This window comes from Notamacropus eugenii, chromosome 2 (assembly GCF_028372415.1).
Source record: "Notamacropus eugenii isolate mMacEug1 chromosome 2, mMacEug1.pri_v2, whole genome shotgun sequence".
Classification (NCBI taxonomy): Eukaryota; Metazoa; Chordata; class Mammalia; order Diprotodontia; family Macropodidae; genus Notamacropus; species Notamacropus eugenii.
Genome location: NC_092873.1, coordinates 428,172,786 through 428,193,358, shown reverse-complemented (window position 1 = coordinate 428,193,358; position 20,573 = coordinate 428,172,786). Strand labels below are relative to the sequence as shown.

Below are 20,573 nucleotides of genomic sequence, written 5' to 3'. Positions count from 1 at the left end.
ATCCAGGTCATATTTCTCCATTTTGTTTATAAGGGTATAATGAGAGAACCAATCAAATGCCTTGTTGAAATCCAGATATCCTGAATATGTACTCATGTCAGCTAATTGTGTTCCCCTTTTGTCATTCTAAGTGCTAAAAAATCGTTCTTGTGATAATCTATGTTTTAATTTCATGATGAAGTCAAGCACACAAGACCTTATACTTTGAATTGCCTACCTTCCCCTATTGTGAAATTGAGATGGCATTTTCCTGTCTCAACTTCTGTAGCAGATAACTTGGCAGTCCAGAGATTTGATGGTGAATAAGGAGATTTAAACTGTTGGCTTAATTTATGTAAGATTCTTGGATTATCTGGAGACTTGTTTCATCTTTTCTGATTACATAATTCACTTATCAGCATCACTTTGTTGTATAGTGTTGTTCAATAAATGTGATTTGATTGACAATATTTTTTCCCTGAGATCCCACTGCATTATTTCTTATAAAATCTGCCCTCTCATTTTTCAATTTTAGGGACATCTTATGGATTTCTCCAGGATCCTGCAATAAGCAGCAATGCTACCCAGATGGGAACTGTTTCTCTACCTGCTCGTTTCTCTGTGTTTCCACTTTTATTCTTTCTATGAAGTCTACAAAGTCTCTAAAGGTAAGGCTTTATGCTTTCTTGCCTTCTTGGAAGGGGAAGTAGAGGATGTCACAAGCTGGTGCCTACATACATACATACATACATGTATATATATACACACACACATACAGACATGCATATATCTATATCTGTAGATATACACATGCACGCATATACACCCACACACATAATCACACACACGGTATGCATGTATACACGCACATATATGTACACACCCACACACGCAAACCTGCACACAGGTGTCATGCACATATATGTATATACACCCACACATGTAAACATGCACATATGGTGTGTATGTATATATAACACATATACGTCATACACACATGTATATATGTATATATTTTATTGTTCTTGTTGTTTGATCATTTCAGTTGTGTTTGACTCTTCATGACCCCATTTGGGGTTTTCTTGGCAAAGGCACTGGAGTGGTTTGCCATTTCATTCTCCTGCTCATTTTACAGATGAGGAAGCTGAGGCCGACAGGGTTCAGTAAGTTGTTCAGGTTCACACAGCTAATAAGTGTCTGAGGCTAGATTTGAACCCAGGAAGATGAGTCTTCTTGACTCCAGGCCCAGTGCTTTATCCACTGCACCACCTAGCTGCGAAATGTGGCATATCCACAATATATAATATAGCTTTTCTATAACACACACTTGTATATCTATATTTCTGCCATAGTCCTTGGTAGCATTTTGAATGAAAGAAGTGTTACTGTTAACACCTCTAGTAATCTTGAAGATATTGCCTGCTCCATGAATGTTCTCTTGTGTTTCAAGGCAGAAGGGATCTCTTCCTCTTAGCCTCCCATAGGCTTTGTTGGTACTTCTCTTTGTGCTTCCTGGTCTTCCAGTTTTGTATTATACTCATATCTTTCTTTTCCAACTAGATTGTAAGCTTCTTGAAGGGAAAGACTGTGTCTAATTTAATTTTATATCTGTAGACCCTCGCAAGTGCTTTTTACACCTAGGAGATACTGAACAGATGCTTATTTAGTAAATAAATGAATAAAGAGAAGAGTTCATACAAATTTCCAAGCACCTAACCTATTTTTTCTCAAAATGTGGTCTGTGTGTGTTGTTCATATAAATCTATGATTTACTATCTTGTAATGTTAGTGTTTTGTTTCTATTAATATATAATATACATGATATTTTATTTAATATAACTTTTGTGACTAAGTTCCTTATATATGCTATCTTATTTAACATCACAACCACTCTGTAAGATAGGTACTATTTATTACCCCCATTATATAGATGAGGAAAATGAGTCTGGGAGGTTGAATGACTTGCCCGAGGTCACACAGCTAGTATTTGTGGGAGGATTTGAGCTCGAGTCTTCCTGACTTTAAGTCCAATACTCTTTCCATTAAACTATCCTAGTTTTGTTTATTTTTGTTTCTGGCATGACAATAGACTCTTCCTTTCTGTAAGTGTTCAAAGGAAGCATTTTCTTTTGCCAGTCTGCCTTGGTTCTCTCCTCCCCTTCCTCCCACCCCCAGCCTTCAGTTTTTTAGGGAGGCTGCTTCACTGAGTTCTGCTACCTTCTCGAAGGTAGAATATTTGCTTGTAGGTTCAGCATTGTGACTTCCTTTCAATACCTGGTATCAAGAGAAGAGATAGGAGACCATCCCCACTGAAAAAGGAACAATGTGAACGTCAAGGTGGGAGGGTGATTGCAGTACATTAAAAACATGTTGGGAAAATAAATAGAAAGCAGATACAATCTATCTGGTTTGAGGTAATGGACAGTCTTCTCCCCTTCACTCAGGATGAAAACTGTTTAGATAGGAACGTACTCCACAGAGCTATTTCCCGTGCCCTTTTCTATCACACAGACTAAGCTGAATTGAACAGATTAGTTAAGTAGTTAGATTGTATCTAGTGCTGTACTTTGTGTCTTGTCCTTTCCTGACAATGTAGATTCCTTATTATTAGATAAAAGAAAGAAGTGATTTTAAGGTAAAATGACGGTGATATATGAGTGGCAGATTTAGAACTCTGTAAGCCATGTTTGCTTGCAGAAACAGCTGGACATTTAACTTACTGCCCAGGGGATGCTCTCACAGTCGTGTTGAAACATATGCAAAGTAAGTAGCTTAATCTACTTGTACTATTCCTTAGCACCACTATATTTTTCTTCATTCCAAATGACTACCTGACTCCCTCAGAATAGAAGCCTCTCTTGCTATAAAGAAGTCCAATTAAACAAAACAAGCCAACATGTTTTCCCTGGTTGACAATGTATGCTCCATTCAGCACCTGTGGTCCACCATCTTTCTGCTGAGAGGGAAGGTATGTTTCACCATTAGACCACAGACGTCATTGTTACTGCAATGATCAAAGTCCTGGTGTTTTTCAGGGTGTTTTTTTATTACATTATTGTGTAAATTGTTCTCTTGGTTTTGTTTACTTCATTCTTCATCAGTTTTATACACATATTCCCAAGTTTCTCTGAATTCTTTATGGTCATCATTTTTTATGTTACAATAAATATTCTGTTACATACACACACACACACACACACACACACACACACACGTACACACACACCCCATTTTGTTTAACTACTCCCAAAATGATGGTGGGGAGTGGCTAGGTTATCAAGAGCTTTGAATGCCAAAGAGATAATTTTGTATCTGATCCTGGAGGTGATAGGGAGCCTCTGGAGTTTATTAAGCACAGAAGTGACATGGTTTGACCAATACTTAATGGAGGATTGTCTTGAAGATGGATGCTGCTTAATCTTCTCTTTCAAAACCACCATATTATACCTTCCTGTGAAAATAAATGGCTAAAGCGACCCTAGTTCTGTCCACCAATTTATTTAACTACCAATTATTTATTTTTTTCTCACCTCTTCCTGACTGGACAAAAAAGAGAACAAAACCTTTGTAATAGATATGCATAGTCAAAGGAAACAAACTCCTGCATTTGGCCAATGTCTTTCTGTAATCATGTATTTCCTCAGTGATATATCTGATGTCACTTCTTGCCCCCTATCACCTTTAGAAAGATACTATCCATAACAAATGCTAGTCTTCTGAATAGAAATTCCATTTTAATGCTTAGAATCCATTTGATTCATGTTGGAATATTAGCTTTCCTTTGAGAAGGTGTTCCCCACTCTTTCTAGAACAGATTTTTTTAAGAAATACATCTTATAAATACTCAAATTAAGTCCAAAGGACATATGAAGAAGCTATCTGCATGCACAGAAAGAACTGATAAATAGAAGGATGTATAGGATGATTTTATACACACACACACACACACACACACACACACACACACACATTTGCGTCTAATGGTAGCCATCTTTAGGGTGGGGGAGGGAAAAGAAAAAAAGAAATATAATTTTATTATATGTTTAAAAGGCATATCAAGTTGAACATAATAGATTTGTAGTTTCATGTGCAATCATCTTTTTTTATTATAGTATGTTATGGAAATGCTTATTTTATTCTATAAAATAAAAAAAAAAAAAGAAACATCTTCTAGTCCAGAGAGAGGTATGAGATCCTCTCTCTTATAGCCCAGTCCATAATTCCTGTTTATGTTAGTGCTGTAGTTTTTCTTGAGCAATACAGAAGAAATATGTCATCTATACCCAATTCTTCATCTATTAATGTACTTGCTGGTTTAGTTAGCTGATGCTGAATCACCTGGGCCTCCCTAAAGCTTATTTAGTCAGAAAAATGGAGATCATATTCAGAATTTCCTCTTGATTCCATGGCTCAGGTAATCTGAAGCTCAAAGAATTTCAGGACTTCACTAGAAAATACAAGGTCTCTATTGAGAAGCTTTACCTTAGCGTTCCATCACTGGTGTATTGGAGTATTTAAGGTGGATCATTTGGATGTCATTCCATACATATATGGAGTTGTGGATAGAGTAATGTGCCTGGAGAGTCAGGAAAATCCCAGTTCAAATCCAGCCTCAGATTATTAGTAGCTGTGTGACTCTGGGCAAGTCACTTGACCTTTCTCGGGCTCAGTTTCCTTTTCTGTAAAATGGAGATATTAACAGCACCTACCTTCCCGGGTTGTGAGGATGCAATGTGACAATGTTTGTAAAGGCTTTTGCAAGCCTTAAAACACTATATAAATACTAGTTATGATGATATATCTTGTAGCAGACAATCTGTCTGGTCATTCAGTGTACTTGTGGGATACCCACTTTCCATTCATCCTACTCCATTATTTCCCCAGGGTCAGGCTGGGGAACCACATGTGGATGTGGTCAGAGAATTATGCCTCAGTCCAATAGAATATGAAAGAGAAATTTTCAGCTAGACTAGAACAAAGCAAGTCACCCCTTCCCTGTCTTCTCATGTGAAATGGAATTTTTTGGGGGGAAATAAGATTTACTGTCCAGTATTGTTCCTTCTTTTCTTCTAGCCTCAGGTAATTGAGACTGACTAAAGTGAGGATATGGGTCACATTTTGGCAAGGTTGTAACCATTTTATGTGTCTTTATTTCCATTTATTTTCACAGGAAGGTATAACATGGTGGTTTTGAAAGAGTTAATGCACCTCCCAGCCCCTTTTCCCAAATCAGCCATTTATATCTCATAATGGCAAGATGAGATCTAAGGTTTATGCAGTACTTGGATGAAAACAAATTAATTCTCATTAGCAGCCATTACCTATGGTAATGAAAGATTAAGGATCAGAATTCATTTGTAAGTGTATAAATGTTTTTATGTGGTCTGTGGTCATAAAATATGCTTCCTTTAGTAATGTGCTCACTGCTCTCCTGACATGGTTGTGGTGATCTTTATTCGTGACCTGTTGCTGGACGGTAAGGCATAGTTTCTCCTGAAATTTATTGACTTCTTTGCTCTGAAAATTGGACAGGAATAAAGCAGCTGCATAAATCAGTTTTTAAAGCTGCAGTCATCTCATACCCTTTTGGTTTCCAGAGAGAAGCCTTTTACAACCGGCTCCTTCCCCACATTTCCAATCCTCTCACATCTTCCTACTCCCCACCCACTCCCCTTGCCCCAACCATGTACCCCGAGATCCAGTGATACTGGCCTCTTTGATCAACCTTGAATGATGTCCTGTCTCCTGACTCTAGGCATTTTCACTGGCTATCCCTCCTGCCTGCAGTTCTTTCCCTTCTCCTCCTTTAAGACCTAGTTAAAATTGCACCTTCTACAAGAAGTTTTTCTCAGCTCCCCTTTTTTCTAGTCTCTTCCCTCTTTTGATCATCTCTAGTGCATCCTGTACATATCATGTTTGTACATAGTTATCTGCATGTTGTCACCCCCATTTGACTGTTAGCCCCCTGAGGGCAGGGGCTGTTCTTTGACTCTTTTTGTATCCCCAGCACTTAGCATGGTGCCTGGTACATAGTAGGTGCATTTATTATGTTCATTGAACTGGGACAAGGACAGACCCCACCATTCCTGCCCATGCCCAAGGCAGTCTACCAGAGACCTCTCACTTCTTTGGCATCACTCCATTAATCACCACTTCTTGGTTCTCTCATTTAACCATTTTTAAGCCCCTGTGTTGTTAATCCAGCTCCTGCCTTTCCATTTTAACTACAAAGATTCAATAAGTAGTGTTATCAAATATTTATTTTTAGAACTTCTCAGGTTATGAACCTGAATGTAATCCTCAACTGCGGGCAGCGAAGTGGCACAGTGGATACAGTGCTAGACCTGAAGTCAGGAAGACACATCTTTATGAGTTCAAATCTGGTCTCAGACACTTATTAGCTGTATGACCCTGGGCAAGTCATTTAACCCTGTTTGCTTCAGTTCCTCATCTGTAAAATGAGCTGAAGAAGGAAATGGCAAATCACTGCAGTATTTTTGCTAAGAAAACCACAAGTAGGGTCAGGAAGAGTCAGACATAACTGAACAACACCTAGCATAAAGACAATTACTCTTGGTGTTGGTGGTAGTAGTAAGTACTGGTAGTAATAATAATAATAGCAGCTAATATTTGCATGTCACTTTATGGTTTATGGACTTTATCTTATTTGACCCTTATTATAGCCCTGTAAAGTATGTACTCCTACCATCCTCATTTTTTAAATGAGGAAACTGAGATCTGGAGAGCATAAATGATTTACCCAAAGTTACAGAACTGGTATCAAAGATGGGATTTAACAATAATAGTAATATGACTTGCTGCTCTACAGTAGCTGGAGAGGTATAGGATGGTTGTAAGTAGGATGTGACATGTAACCTGTTCATAGTAAGAGCTAAAGATATTAAGGAAATGTATGATAGGAAAAGAAGATGAATTGCTCATATGGTAAAGGCAAGGGATAACAGGTGGCTAAGTCAGATGTAATGTCAGGAGAAAACAAGGAAGGCTTCCACCATTTTGGTGGAACCTGTCCTGAACCTATGGGAGGACATGGATAAATCTTATAGGATGTGCAGGCATGAATGGGTTATGATCTGTATCACTTGGGGGAGGGGACTTCCTAAATCAATGAAATCATAAATCCATATGAGTATTAATGATCCACATAGCGCTTTAGAGTTTGCAAAGCAGACATTTTAAAAGGTGTATGTATGTGTGTATATATATATATATGTACATATATATATATATATATATGTACATATATATATATATATATATATATATTTAACCTCACAGCAATCCTTGAAGGTATATATTACAAGTATTATTATCATCCCCATTTTATAGATGAGGAAATTGAGGCTATGATAAGTGCCTTGCCCATAGTCATACATCTAGTAAATGACCATGGTGTAATTCGAATCACTGACTTCAAGTTCACCGTATCATCTGTTATTAGCACCCCATCCACCAAAGGAGTTTCATTCCTTCTTTTGTCTTGTTTATTCCCCCAGTGCAGCCGTTCATCTCCACTACAGTTATTCTTCAGCTATTCATTCATCGTCAGGGCAACCTAATGGTCTACCTCCCGTCCACTTGGGGTGCTGTGGTTATGAAGTCGCTCTTTGCTGGGGAGAGTTTACAGTAATTGTCACCTGGCTTTTCAGGTCCATGTATCTTTTCCTGGGATGGTTGATTGTGGTATTGGTAGTCTATGGTTAGTAAATTTTTTTTCCTCCAGAGAAGAGCCGTTGCCTTTCCAATGAGCTTTCTGCTTTTCTCCTCAGCCAAGCTGCTCCTAGACTGGAATAGATACCCAGGTTTTTCTGTTATTTGAACTGTTCTATCTTCTGTCTTCTCTGACCTCAACCCTTATCCTGAGTTATGGTTGGAAACTCATTTGAATTCTTCAGTTCTTATTCTACCTCATCTGGCTAGGGCAAGTATTCCCTAGGCTGTACTTCCTCAAATAGAGTAGGAACTGAATTGTAGTCAGGAGACATCTTTTATTACCTCATTCCATCTTCTTATGTTCTGTTCAGATCACTAGGGCTAGGTTAGTTGGAGAAGACTGAAAAGGTTAGTGACCTTTGTTGCACTTTCCCCACTTTCACAACCTGATCTTTCATTGATCTTACTTCATGAATTTCCATATCATTAAACCTGCCCATTTTACCTTCACACCCCCATCTCCATCATTTCCCTTAAGAAACTGTTGACTGGAATTTATTGGATTTTTTTAATGATTGAAAACAGTGGGAAAGATTTATATAATGATTAGAAATTGTACTCCCTGTGAGTAGTTCACTTCAGGCTAGATTGATTTATTTTTCCCTTCTCCCTGAATACCTTCTTCTTCCTTTTGATTTGACCATAAGTATTGGGTGAAATGGGCCTAGCATTTTCTTTTCAGTTAATGGTTTTTACCCCTGTCTACTGTCAGTGTTTAAATTGTACGCTTTTTTTTTTTTTTTGCCAATAAGTAGATCAGAGCTTTGCTGGGTCATTTCTTTCACTGGGAAGGTTGTTGGTGGGAGCAGCCACAGAGTTACAGTGAATAATCCTTCATAGAAATGACTTTGTTTCCTACATTCTTAAGCAATTTGAAAAGCATTAGAATTTAGGAAATGGAAACAAAGAGTCAATAAAAGTAGAGCTGGTTCTTCCAGAAGACAGGCAGATTGCTTTAGAAGAACATGGGACTTTCTGCAGGATTTTTCTTAAAATGAGCATGGCCCCCTCACTTAGTTTGTATTTGGGTGTTTGTTGATCAGGTGAATGAATCTCTTGATGACATATAACAACCATGTTTTCAGGTGAAAATTTAGAAGCCCCATCTTACCATGTCAGGGAAACTGAGGCTCATAGAAGTGACTCTCTTATGGTCACAGAACTAATAAATGTCAGAAGTGAGATTTGATATATCCTTCTGACTTTGAACATATCTCTTGTTCTACCTCTCCACATCACTCTACTTCTCATCCAAGAGGATTGTAATCAGAGAAATGCTAAGGGTCGTTAATCTACTTGGAAGAATTCTCAATTTTAGATGTCTTCTTGGCAGTCTGTGCTCCTCTCTCACTTCTGGAATTGTAAAAATGCTGCTGTGATAGACAGTGTACACTTGGGTGTCTATGATGATTCCCAAAGGGGATCATGAAATTCTCCAAACAAAATGAATTTCAATGAACTTTTATTAAAATATATACATACACATATACACATATGTATATATACATACACATGTATATATACATACATATACACACATATGTATATATGCATGTGTACATGTGCATGTACACACACATATACACTCCATAGAAGTCCTTTAGCAGAAGAGATGTCTTAAAACCAAGCCCTCCCCCCACTTCTGCCCAAGGGGAGGGGGATATTCTTTAAATCTTTTGCCTGTGTACTTTACCTATTTTATGATTATGGATTATTATTCTCCATTAGAGGGAGCTCCAGCCCAGCTGAAGAGAGAAAGTTTGGTTGAACCTTATGCAAATTTGCTTCAATTTATTAAAAACCAAAACTCAAACTCCCCATTTCTTCCCATTTTTCCATTATCCATAATCCTGATTCATCACTGATCAGGGTCTAGTGAGAAGGGAAGAGCAGTTCTCCTAACAATGTGATGAAGGTAAGGCTCCGTAGCTTGTTACCCACTCACTAGGTGGAAACAGAGGTGTTTGCTTGTCTGCCCTTTCCCTAGGTCCCAAGACTGTGGAAAATGCAACTCTGGATTTTGCTGAAAACAAGGGAGGATAGTGCTGGCACAGGGAGAAATCTGGCCTGCTCCTAATGAGACCCTGAAGGCCATTTTATTAATAGTTCCTAATGGAACCAGCCTTCAAGGTGTATGGGGAAGGGGAGGGAGAGGGAGAGAGAGAAACTTCTTGCTTTTTTCTGAAATGTTTGCAATTGCTGTGTGTGATTGCTTTTGCCATGTTGCTATAGAAAGAAGTTAGGCACAAATGATAGGCAGTCCCTGCAGACAAAGAGACTCCTTTAGTTTGGGCTTACAGCTGTTCTTATGGAATCTGGGACAATTTGTGACTCTCTTTCTTACACTCTATACTGACTGGGAAAAAACTGTCCCTTGGAACCAGATTGTGTGTGTGTGTGTGTGTGTGTGTGTGTGTGTGTGTTTGTATGTATGCATGTGTATATGTTTGTGACAATTTCAAGTGACTCTGAGTAGGGTGACATCATGGAAAGAGCTGCTAGATTTGGAATCAGAGAATCTGGTTTCAAATCCTTCCTCTACCACTTGTTAACTTGTGACACTAGTTTAATAAATGCTTATTATGTGCCAGGCACTGTGCTAAATGCTAGGGATACAAAGAAAAGCAAAAACACAGTCTCTGCCCTCAAAGAACTTACTTTCTAATGGAGGAGATGATGTGCAAACAACTATGGACATATAAGATACATATACACACACACGTATGCACACACACATATACGTGTGTATGTGTGTGTATATATATATAATATATGTGTATATTATATTGGAGGTAGGCTTTTAGCCTAGAAAAGGAAGGAGAATGTTTTTATCATAATGGCGTAGGGAGTCTGCCTTTTCCTTTGTTGCATGGAAAGTCACTTCAGGCTAAATGAAATGTGTGCTATTAGAACAAATATGATAGATCCTGAAACAAAACTCAAGGAAGAATTCATCACAAGTCCTTATAAAAGAAACACTAGGTAACAGTTTTTAGCAAGGCTAGGGTTTGGGTTCCTTCTGTTTATTTTTGTTGTTTTGGGCTTCTTCTCTTGTCAGACAGTCTTCTTCCCTGTCACCCATCAGCTCCAACCAATGGACTCAAGATTCCCAGTATCTCAGACTCACAAGGTGGCCTCCAAGCTTGGACACATTCATGAGATCAGTGTTCATCCATCACAGGGAGAAGCCAAGGAAACAGAGAGCCAGAGTTGAAGTTGTTCTCATTTTAAAGATCCACTGAGCCATTGGCTCTTCCTATTCAATGGCCAATAAGGGCATTACCTTTGCCACCTCCAAATGATTGAACCATGGAGTCAGTGTCTCCACGGGCAAGTCATTTCTCTCTGAGTCTCAGTTTCCTCATCTGTCAAAAGAGGGAAATGGATTAGTTGTCATTTAATGTTCTTTCTTAGCTCTAGATCTATGATTCCAGGTCTAATTCTATGATTTGTTTAAAACCAATCATTTTATTTTTACTCAGTCATGTTTTTCATTAGCATCTCTGTATCTACATACATATGCATACTATTTTCAGTCTAGACTGCTGGTTTCATTGGTATGAAGGAGTGTACAGTGTGCAAACTCTCCACAGATAAGTAACAAAAGTTTTTAAAAGTTGCCTGGGATGTTGGGAAACTTGGCTGTAGAGATACAGCTCGTATGTATAAAAGCCAGGGCTTGGACCCAGGTCTTTGTGACTATAAGACAGTTGTCTGTCCGTTGCATCAGAGGTTCTTAACCTTTGCTGTGTGACGGACCCTTTGGCAGTCTGGTGAAGCTTATGGACCCCTCTCTCAGAATAATGTTTGTAAATGCGATTACAAAGGAAACCATTTGTATTGAGATGTAGCATCAGAATCTTTCTTCTTTTTTAAAGTTCACAGACTCCACATTAAGAACCCATTTCTTCATCAGGCCTGCTTCTCATACAGCATGTATAATCAGAATATGCACGTGGCCCTAGACTGCGTGCTACACATTGTTTTTCAAAATGAGGCATAAATGCCATTTGACTTTTGTATAGCGTTTGCATTAATCCTTTCCGCATTTTTTATCTTGGCCCATGCTATTTCTCAGGTTTACTCCTGTCCTCACAAAGTGTCAGCCATAGGTATATATTCTGCCTAAGCATCTCCAACAACGCTGTGACTCATTTGTGAGGAAGGGGCTTCCAGGCAGAGGATTTTCTGGATTTGTTGGAGAAAAAGGAATTTACAGGCAAACAATGTATTTTAGGCAGTTAGGCAGCGCGGTGGTTAAAGTGCCTTGTATGGAGTCAGGAAGACGGGAATTCAAATCTAGCCTCAGATACTTACTGGCTGTGTGACCCTGGGCAAGTCATTTAACTTCTGTTTACTCCATTTCCTTGTCTGTAAAATGGAGATAATAACAGCACCTACTTCCATGGGTTGTGGTGAAACTCAAATGAAATGATAATTTGTAAGTGCTTAGCACAGTACCTGGTACATGGTAAACACTATATAAATGTTAGTTATTGTTATTATAGCGTAACTTTTGAGCTGGAGGAGATTTTTAAAGGGCATCTGGCCTGACCCCTTCATTTTACAGATAAGGAAACTGAATCCTAGAGCAGGGAATTGACTTGAGCAGCCAGGCTCACAGAGCTGGTAAGTGGCACCAGGGTAGGATTTGAACCCAAGTTCTCCTCATTCCAAGTCCAGTGCTTTTCTTATTGTACCAAGCTACCTTTCCAATAAAAAAGAATCAAAGAGAGTGAATTCAGAGTGCCTTTGCAACGCAGTTAACCAGTTCCGTAACTGGAGCGCTGGACTGAGTCTGAATTCAAATCCAGTCTCACATATTTAGTAGCTGTATAACTCTGGGCAAGTTACTTAACTGCTGTCTGCTTCTGTAAAATAAGAATAACTGTACCTACCTCCCAGGTTTGTGGTGAGGATCAAATGAGAAAATATTTGTAACATGTGTCTGCTTGTTCCATTGCTTTTAATTTACACTGTGACAAAAGTTTGTTGTGGCGTAGAGATCACTGGAAAACAACTAAGCTCATTGTCACCTAGAGTATAAGCTACTGAATCCCAGTCCCTGTTTTCTTTTCCCCCTCCTCCATCAGGTTGCATGGATGTCTGGGGTAGCGGAGAGGAGATGGGAGCAGAGCGCAGGGGGGAGGACAGTAAGTGAGCACAGAGTAAAGGGACAGATGTGTTAATAGATTCTGCTGGGACAGCCTTAAACTTATGACCTTGGTTGGGTTGCAGAGTTTCCATTGTTGACATGCGTTGGGCTTTTATTGTTGTGAAGAAACAGAAGCCAGTGTTCACATGAAACAAAATAATTTGTCTAGAAATAAACCTTTAGGGTACAGTTGAGTAGGAAAAAGTAACACCAGGAAGAGGGACTGGGCTGGAGTTGGCTAACTGGTGGTATGTGGATTGGTTGCTGCTCCTTGTACAGAGAACTCATTGTCTAGAAGAGGATCATAGATTGAGGGTTGGAAGGTGCCTTAGAGGCTGTCTTTTCCCACTCCCTCATTGTACAGAGGCCCAGATAGGTTGAATGATTTGTCCAAAGTCCAGCAGGTAGATATGTTTCAGAGATGTTTGTTGTTCAGTTGTTTTCAGTCATATTTGACTCTTCATGACTCTGTGGGGTTTTCTTGGCAAAGATACTAGAGTAGTTTGCCATTTCTTTCTCTAGCTCATTTTATGGATGAGGAAGCTAAGGCCAACAGGGTAAGTGACTTGCCCAGGGTCACACAGCTACTAAGTGTTTAAGGGCAGATTTGAACTTTTCCTGACTTCAGGCCCAGCACTCTATTTACTGTGCCACCTAGCTGCCCCCTTGACCCCCCTAGATGCCCTCAGAACAGCCCATAATAATAAATGTGACATTTCTCCCCCTCTTTTAAGAGTAAAACTGTGTTTCAGTGGAAAAAAAACCACTGGATTAGGAGTCAGAACACCTGGATCCTAGTCTCCTTCTCCCACTTTCTAGCTCTGTGACCTTGGGCAGTTACGTAATTTTGCTGGCAGCCTCAAGGTTCCTCATGGGTAAAATGATGGTAATAGGACATTTCCTGTCTTCCTCACAGAAATCTCATGAGGAACAGGTGAGATAATGCAAGTGAAAATACTTTGTATGCTCTGTGATACTTTGACAGGTGTCTGTGACTTACTTCACTGGCAAAGATGCTTCTTTGCCTGTTTGGATCATTACTCTTTCTCATATCCTTTATCTTTCTGTAAATCCTTTCTAGTAAGAGTCACCCTTTGGAGTAGAGGCCTTCCTATCATTCTTTTGATTATTCTTGGGCAAACTATTACATTCAACCAACAAGCATTTATTAAACACTTACTATATTCCAAGTACTGGGCATACAAAGATATAAATGCAATCATCCCTGACCTCAGGGGGCTTATTGTCCAGAAAGGGAGATATTTGAACTGAGCTTTAACAAAAGCTAGGCGTTCTATAAAGGGGAGGTGATGAAGGAGGGCATTCCTGATGCAGAGGACAATCCTGTGCCTTCACACAGATAGCAGTTAGCATGTTTTATGTGGTGAACAGCAAGAAGGTCTGGTTTCTGGGCTGTGCTCTAGCTGAAGGGGAACAATGTCCAGTGTTTAAAGATCATAGAGAGAGGCCCAGTAGTGACTCCTACATGCCATTTCACTGTCCTTGGTTGTAGTTCTTCTGGGTCTGTAATTTGAGCTTACTGAGGCCATCAAGTGTTCTCTTAGCACCTCTTTACTAAAGTGTCAATCTTCTGTTAACTGTTTTCCCTTTGGACTGTTAGGTGGTGTAGTTGACAGAGCACTGGACCTGAAATCATGAAGACTCATTTTCATGAGTTCAAACCTGGCCCCAGACATTTAGTAGCAGTGGGATCCTGGGCGAGTCATTTAACTCTTGCTTCAGTTTCCTCATCTGTAAAATGAGTTGGAGAAGGAAATGGCAAACCACTCCAGTATCTTTGCCAAGAAATATCAAATGGTGTCATGAAGAGTCAGTTATGACTAAAAATGCCTCAACAGCAACAACAAAATGTATAATATGAATAAAAAGGTACACTGGAGCTAGGTTGTGGAAAGTTTTAAATGTCCAATAGTGGAATTTGCATTTGATCGTGGAGACAATATGGTGTCATTAGAATATATAGAACAAGGGAATGCTTTAGGTATTTTACTTTGTCAGCGATGTGGGAGCTGGATGGTGAAGGGAGAAAAAGGTGATGAGGATCTGAATTAGTTGAAGGCCTATGTGAGTGCTGACGAGAGGATGGATGTGAGAGATTTTATGTAGACAGAAACAAAAAGATTTGACAACTAATTGGATATGTCGGATGAGAGAGAGAGGCATTGAAGAGCACTTTGATATTGTGTGCCTGGGTGACTAGAAGAATGGTGCTTCCTTGGCTAAAAAAGGGAATTTTGGAAGAAGGATGGATTTCAGCATTTATTTTGAATGTATTGAATTTGAGATGCTTTACAGGATACTTAATTTGAAATATCCAAAAATGCAATTGGTGATGTGGAATCAAAGCCCAGGTGAGAGACAAAGAAATGGATCTTGGAATCATTAGTGTAGAAATAGGTGATAATTGAACCCATAGAAACTGATGAAGTCACCAAAAGAGATTATACAGAGAAAATTATATAGAGAAAAGGGTCTAGCACAGAGCTTTGGCATTAGGATGTTGGATGTTAATGATGATCCAGCAAAGGAGAATAAGAAAGGGATAGAAGAGAACTGGGAGACAGTAGTGTCAGGAAAACTCAGAGAGGAGAGAGTGTTCAAGAGAGGTAAGCAGTAGCATCCAATACTACAGAGAGGTCAAGAAGAATGAGGTTAAGAAAAAAGACACTGAATTTGCAAATTAAAAAACCAGGAGTAACTTTGGAGATACAAGCTTTGGTTGAGTAATGAGGTTGGAAGACCAGACTATAAATGCGTGAGAGTAGAAGTGGAGGCAATGAATGTAGATAGCTTTTTATTGAGTTTGGCTGTGACATATAATAATAGATATTCTATCTGTTATTCCTTATTCTTATTTTTTGTATGTGCATGGAATGATGTATTTCCTAGGCCTTATCCCATGTTCACGTCATCATTATTCCTATGCTGTAACCTATTTACACCTACTTTGGTTCATCATTGCTTCCTGGGTCTCTTGCACTTTTGATTTTTCTGAGATCATAGTGTTTGTTTCATGATTTTCAGCCATATAGCAAACCAGAAGGAACTTACTATTAAAAAGATTGGCTTTGGGGGCATCCGTTTGCTTGGGAACATTGAAAGCACTGGGAATAGTTTCACAAATGAAATACATACTGATCTCTTTGTATTCAGTTTTGGGATCAGCTTATTGCACAAGATACAGACACACATATATACATATACACATATATGCATATGCACACACATACATGCACACACACACATACACACACACAAGACATGATGGACTAATTTAGGGGATTGCCCATCCAAACTGTGTGTTGCAATCTGAGCATTTTTATCTAATTTATTTTTTGCAAGGATGGTTAGAACGATCTCTTTTAAATGACAATTGCTTTTATTGAGGAGATTTTGTAGCACAAATGTCCCCTTTAAAGGAGGAACACTTCCCTTTCCATAGCTAGGGAATAGTTTTCTATTTGGACTGTATGAAGGATGGTTCTACATCATACTGGCAAACAGTGAAGATGAACATACATCTCCGTTTTTATACTTAACTTGTGGTTGACATGTCAGTAGATTGATCAGCAAAGTATGTGAGCTGAGCTCAGATTCTTCCTCTGCCTCTTGCTACTTGTTATGACCGAGGGCAAGTCATTTAGGTGGGCTATAGTTGTAAAATGAATGGTTTGAACTAGATGATCTTGATCTCTTGGGCTCCTTCCAGACCTAAATCTTTGATCCTATGAAATTGCTTTTTATCCCAAAGCTAAATCTGCCATAGAACTCATATTTTTAACATGTGCATGGGAAATATGTTGTTTATGAGTAGCCTTTAAATTGCATTTTATTCTGCCAAGTCAAGTGCTTTTAATTTTTTATATTTCTAAATGCTTTAAAAAATGGAAATTGTGGGATCTTATATATCCTACATATAAGTGACACACCCATGTTTTGTATGCCATTCAGTCAGCTGAGCAATTGTGAAGATGAGGTCTGCTACAGAAAATTTGTCAGTGAAAAACTGGCTGATCTCTGCCTGTGTTTTTATGAAAAATACCATTGATATATGCAGGGATGAACCTCATAAAGATTTTATAAAATGAGGAAGTTGACATATAGTTTAATAGTTACAATGTCTTTATTTATTTATTAAACAAAAAGTATTAAATCTGCGATTTTTCATTTTTCTGAAATCTCCTTCCCCTTTTAAGATATCTTGAAAACTGATCCTTGAAACCCTTTTAAAATTGTGTCAGCTGTAGCACAGATTTTATTTGTTAGTTGGTCAGATCCAGCTCTTTTCCCAGAGTAAGAATCGCTGACTCAACTCACACAGTTTCAGAATTGAAAGGGAACTACAAAGACGTGGAGTCCAGCCTGTACCTTAACAACAATTCCCTCTGCCACATATGGAAAAAGTGAGAATGTGGCATAAGCTTTGCAACAAATTAACATCCTTGGTAACAAGTCAACAAATATTAAATACCACTTGAGGTCTGTCTGCAAGTGAAACTTTAAACCCACTGCTTTGTCTCAAGTTAGCTCATTCCACTTTTAGGAAGCTCTCATTGTTAGGAATTTTTTCTTCCATTTCAACTTACCTCTTTTCATCTTCAACCTTATTTTACTAGTAGGGTCAAGGGAGGCAGCATGGTACAGTGGAAGTAGCACTGACTTCTGATATTGGGTCAGTCACTTAACCTTTTGCTGCCTCAGTTTCATCAACTGTAAAATGAAAGAATTGGGTTAGATGGCCTTTGAAGTACTTTCTATCTGTGGAACTATAATCCTAGATCAAATCTCTTTGCCACATGTCAGCTCATCATTTACTTGAAGACTTCTTTTATGTTCCCCCTTTTAAGTCTTTCTGTCTCTGGGCTAAACATTACTAATTTTTCAATTGATTCTCTTATGACACATGACCTCAAGGCTATTCACCATTCTAGGTTGTTGTGCTATAGCCAATGACTAGTTTGTCAATGTTTTCTTAAATATGACACAATCAGTTGAACATAATGCTTCATATGTGGTCTTCATATGTGTGTGTTCGTCTGTTGCCAAAGAAGACCATGCCATCAGAGGAATGATGACGTGACTTGCACTTGACTTTGTTTTGAGTGAGGGAGGGCTGTGCAGGTCACCAGCCTCACTTCTCCTCCAGAGCCATCTGAATCCAGTGACCAGATATTCATCAGGATGACGGGAGATGACCCAGGATGAGGCAATTGGGGGTAAGTGACTTGCCCAAAGTCACACAGCTAGTGAGTGTCAACTGTCTGAGGTGAGATTTGAACTCAGGTCCTCCTGACTCCTGCACTGGTAATCCATCCACTGCACCACCTAGCTGCCCTGATCTTCATATATATAGTCAGTGGAAGTATCACTCATCTAGTTCTGCCTGCTATGCTTCTCTTAATTGAGCTTAAGATTGCTGCATTACACTGTTGACTCATAGAGTCTATTAAAATTCCCATGTTCTTTCAGATGGACTGCCTTCTAGTTCTACTTTTCCTGTTTTGTACAGTAAGTGAATCATGAAAACCCAGATCTAAGACTTTTCATTCATTTTTATTAAAGTTCATCTGATCAGATTTGACCTGGCATTACCTGGCATTCTAGCCAGTCAATATATTTTTAGGTCCTGAATCTGTCATTTTTTGTATAAGCTCTTCCTCTTACTGTTGTGTCATCAGCAAATTTGTAAGCATGTCATCCATATATTGCATGAGGGAGGTGACATAGTACAGTAATTGAGCTGCTAGACTCTGAGTCAGAAAGATGTAGGTTTGATTTCTCCTTCAGATATTTGTTCTGAGCATGTCCCTTAGCCTCTTTAAACATCAGCTCTTCCTTTCTAAAAATGGGGATAATAATACCTGTAGCATTTCACATTTTGTTCTGATGATCAAATGTAATAATGAAGATAAAGCACTTTGTGAACCTTAAAGAATGATATAATTGTAATTTATTTTTATTTTTAGATCTAGCTAAATTGTTGATAAAAATATTAACACCATAGTGTCTTCCCCAGGAAACTTTCTCCAGATTGAATGATTAGAGATCACTTTTTAAGACCAGTCAGCTAGTTATGAATCTACCTAACTATAATATCATCTAGCTCATATCTTTCCATCTTATCCACAAGATTGGACTCATCTTCTTAAGTGCTATCATTGATTACTCTGTTACAAATTAAACCCTGAGAGACAAAGTTTTCAGGTATTAATAATCTATTAATTAGGCTACCCAATAAATAATCAATAATCAATCAGTGGTTTCTCTTGGTAACCCAAGATGCCAAGGGAGGCTCTGAAACACCTTAAATCAAGCGTGTACCTTCTGACAGGGAACTTTTCTGACAAGTGAAACTCAACCTGATTGGTGGGCATTTAATGAGGAAGTGGACTAGAAATCCCAGTTCCTCCCAATCACGACATTGTTGAGGGGAGGGAAGGTCAGCTGAGAATGTGACCTGCTCATGAGTTTTGAGCTCCTTCTAACAACTGGGTGCCCTGATCAGGTTTTCTGTCCTTTAGTTTCTCCTTCATGAGCCTGGTCACTCCAAACTCAATGAAGGGGATCAAAAACAGGAGTTCTTTCACCCAGTGAGAGAACACACCAGACTGGACTCTGTTTGTCCTAAACAGAAATCATGTTTCCCAGTTGGGTGGGGTCTTGCCCAGATGTCTTCAGCAGAGCTGGAATTCTTCTGACATTCTTTAGTAAGAGAGGGGGTCCTCTCTAAGTTAGCCCTTTTCTGTGCGGCCTTGAGGCTGCAAGTTCTCCATCCCTGCTTGGGGCTTTCTCAGGTGAGCCCTCTGCCCTTGATTCTTTGTGGCCTACAGATTTCCCATTTCTACTTGTGCTGGTGTTCTCTTTGCTTGAGTCTCCCCTTTCCCATTGCTTATGGACTTCTGGCTGAATTTTTGTTCAGGCCTGGGATGTATGATGTCCCTAATTATAGTTTCTCATTGAATTTCTTGATCATTATTTGTTCTGATGTGAGTTTCATCATTTTGTTAGAGTTATTTTATAGAAACTGGGTGGTCTGCCTCCTAATGAGGCAGCCTTTTTGGCTGGTAGAACCTCTATGATTGTCTGTTATTAAAAAAATAGCTTACCTTTATAGACCACTTTATGTTTAATAAAACCTTTTTTCTCATAGAAACCCTTTGAGCTCAGCAATTCAAGTATCTCTCACAAAACAGTGACTTGCTGTGAGTTATACAAACAGTGTTAGAGTCTGCATTTGAACTTACATCTTCCATCCCTGAGACCAGTGCTTTTGCCACTCTGCTAGACAGATTTTGTGGGCTCTGTTTTACTCTTAGGTCTCTGTAAAATAGAAAAAATTAAGTTTTATAATCTAGATATTTGGCAGCTTAGGAAATAAACCTCACACTGTGTAACACTGTTGTTATGGAAATAACAGTCCTCTGCAATATTTTTTCATCTAAAAAGTCTAGTTTTTTGGGAACCAATTAAAAAAGTTAAATTGGCTATATTTGTGCCATCCTTAAATAGAATAGAAAGCTCCTGACAGGAGGTGACTGTTTAATCAATCGGCTAGCAGATATTTACAGAATGCTGTTCTTTATGAGGCTTTGCTGACTTGCAGAGGATTAGGTCCAGACCCATCCTGGAGACCACTTCTTGCTGGATCTTAAGTTAGAAATTAGGACTTTCTGAGTTGGAAAGA

General features: G+C 38.9%; 1 protein-coding gene across 16 annotated transcripts in view; it reads left to right on the top strand.

Annotated features, from left to right (window-relative positions):
- The window catches only part of HHAT (hedgehog acyltransferase), a 607,669-nt gene that overhangs the window by 6,273 nt on the left and 580,823 nt on the right, over positions 1 to 20,573 (top strand). For 14 of the 16 annotated variants that reach the window (XR_011973339.1, XR_011973345.1, XR_011973344.1 and 11 more), the window contains exon 2: positions 515 to 647. Coding sequence is in view for 8 of the 16 variants with exons in the window: in XM_072637867.1 (XP_072493968.1) it covers positions 557 to 647 (91 nt within the window). In the remaining 8 variants the exon portion in view is untranslated. Of the gene's footprint in view, positions 1 to 514; positions 648 to 17,937; positions 18,106 to 20,573 lie in introns of those variants that run through there. The other 2 variants (XR_011973340.1, XR_011973341.1) reach the window with 2 other exon arrangements.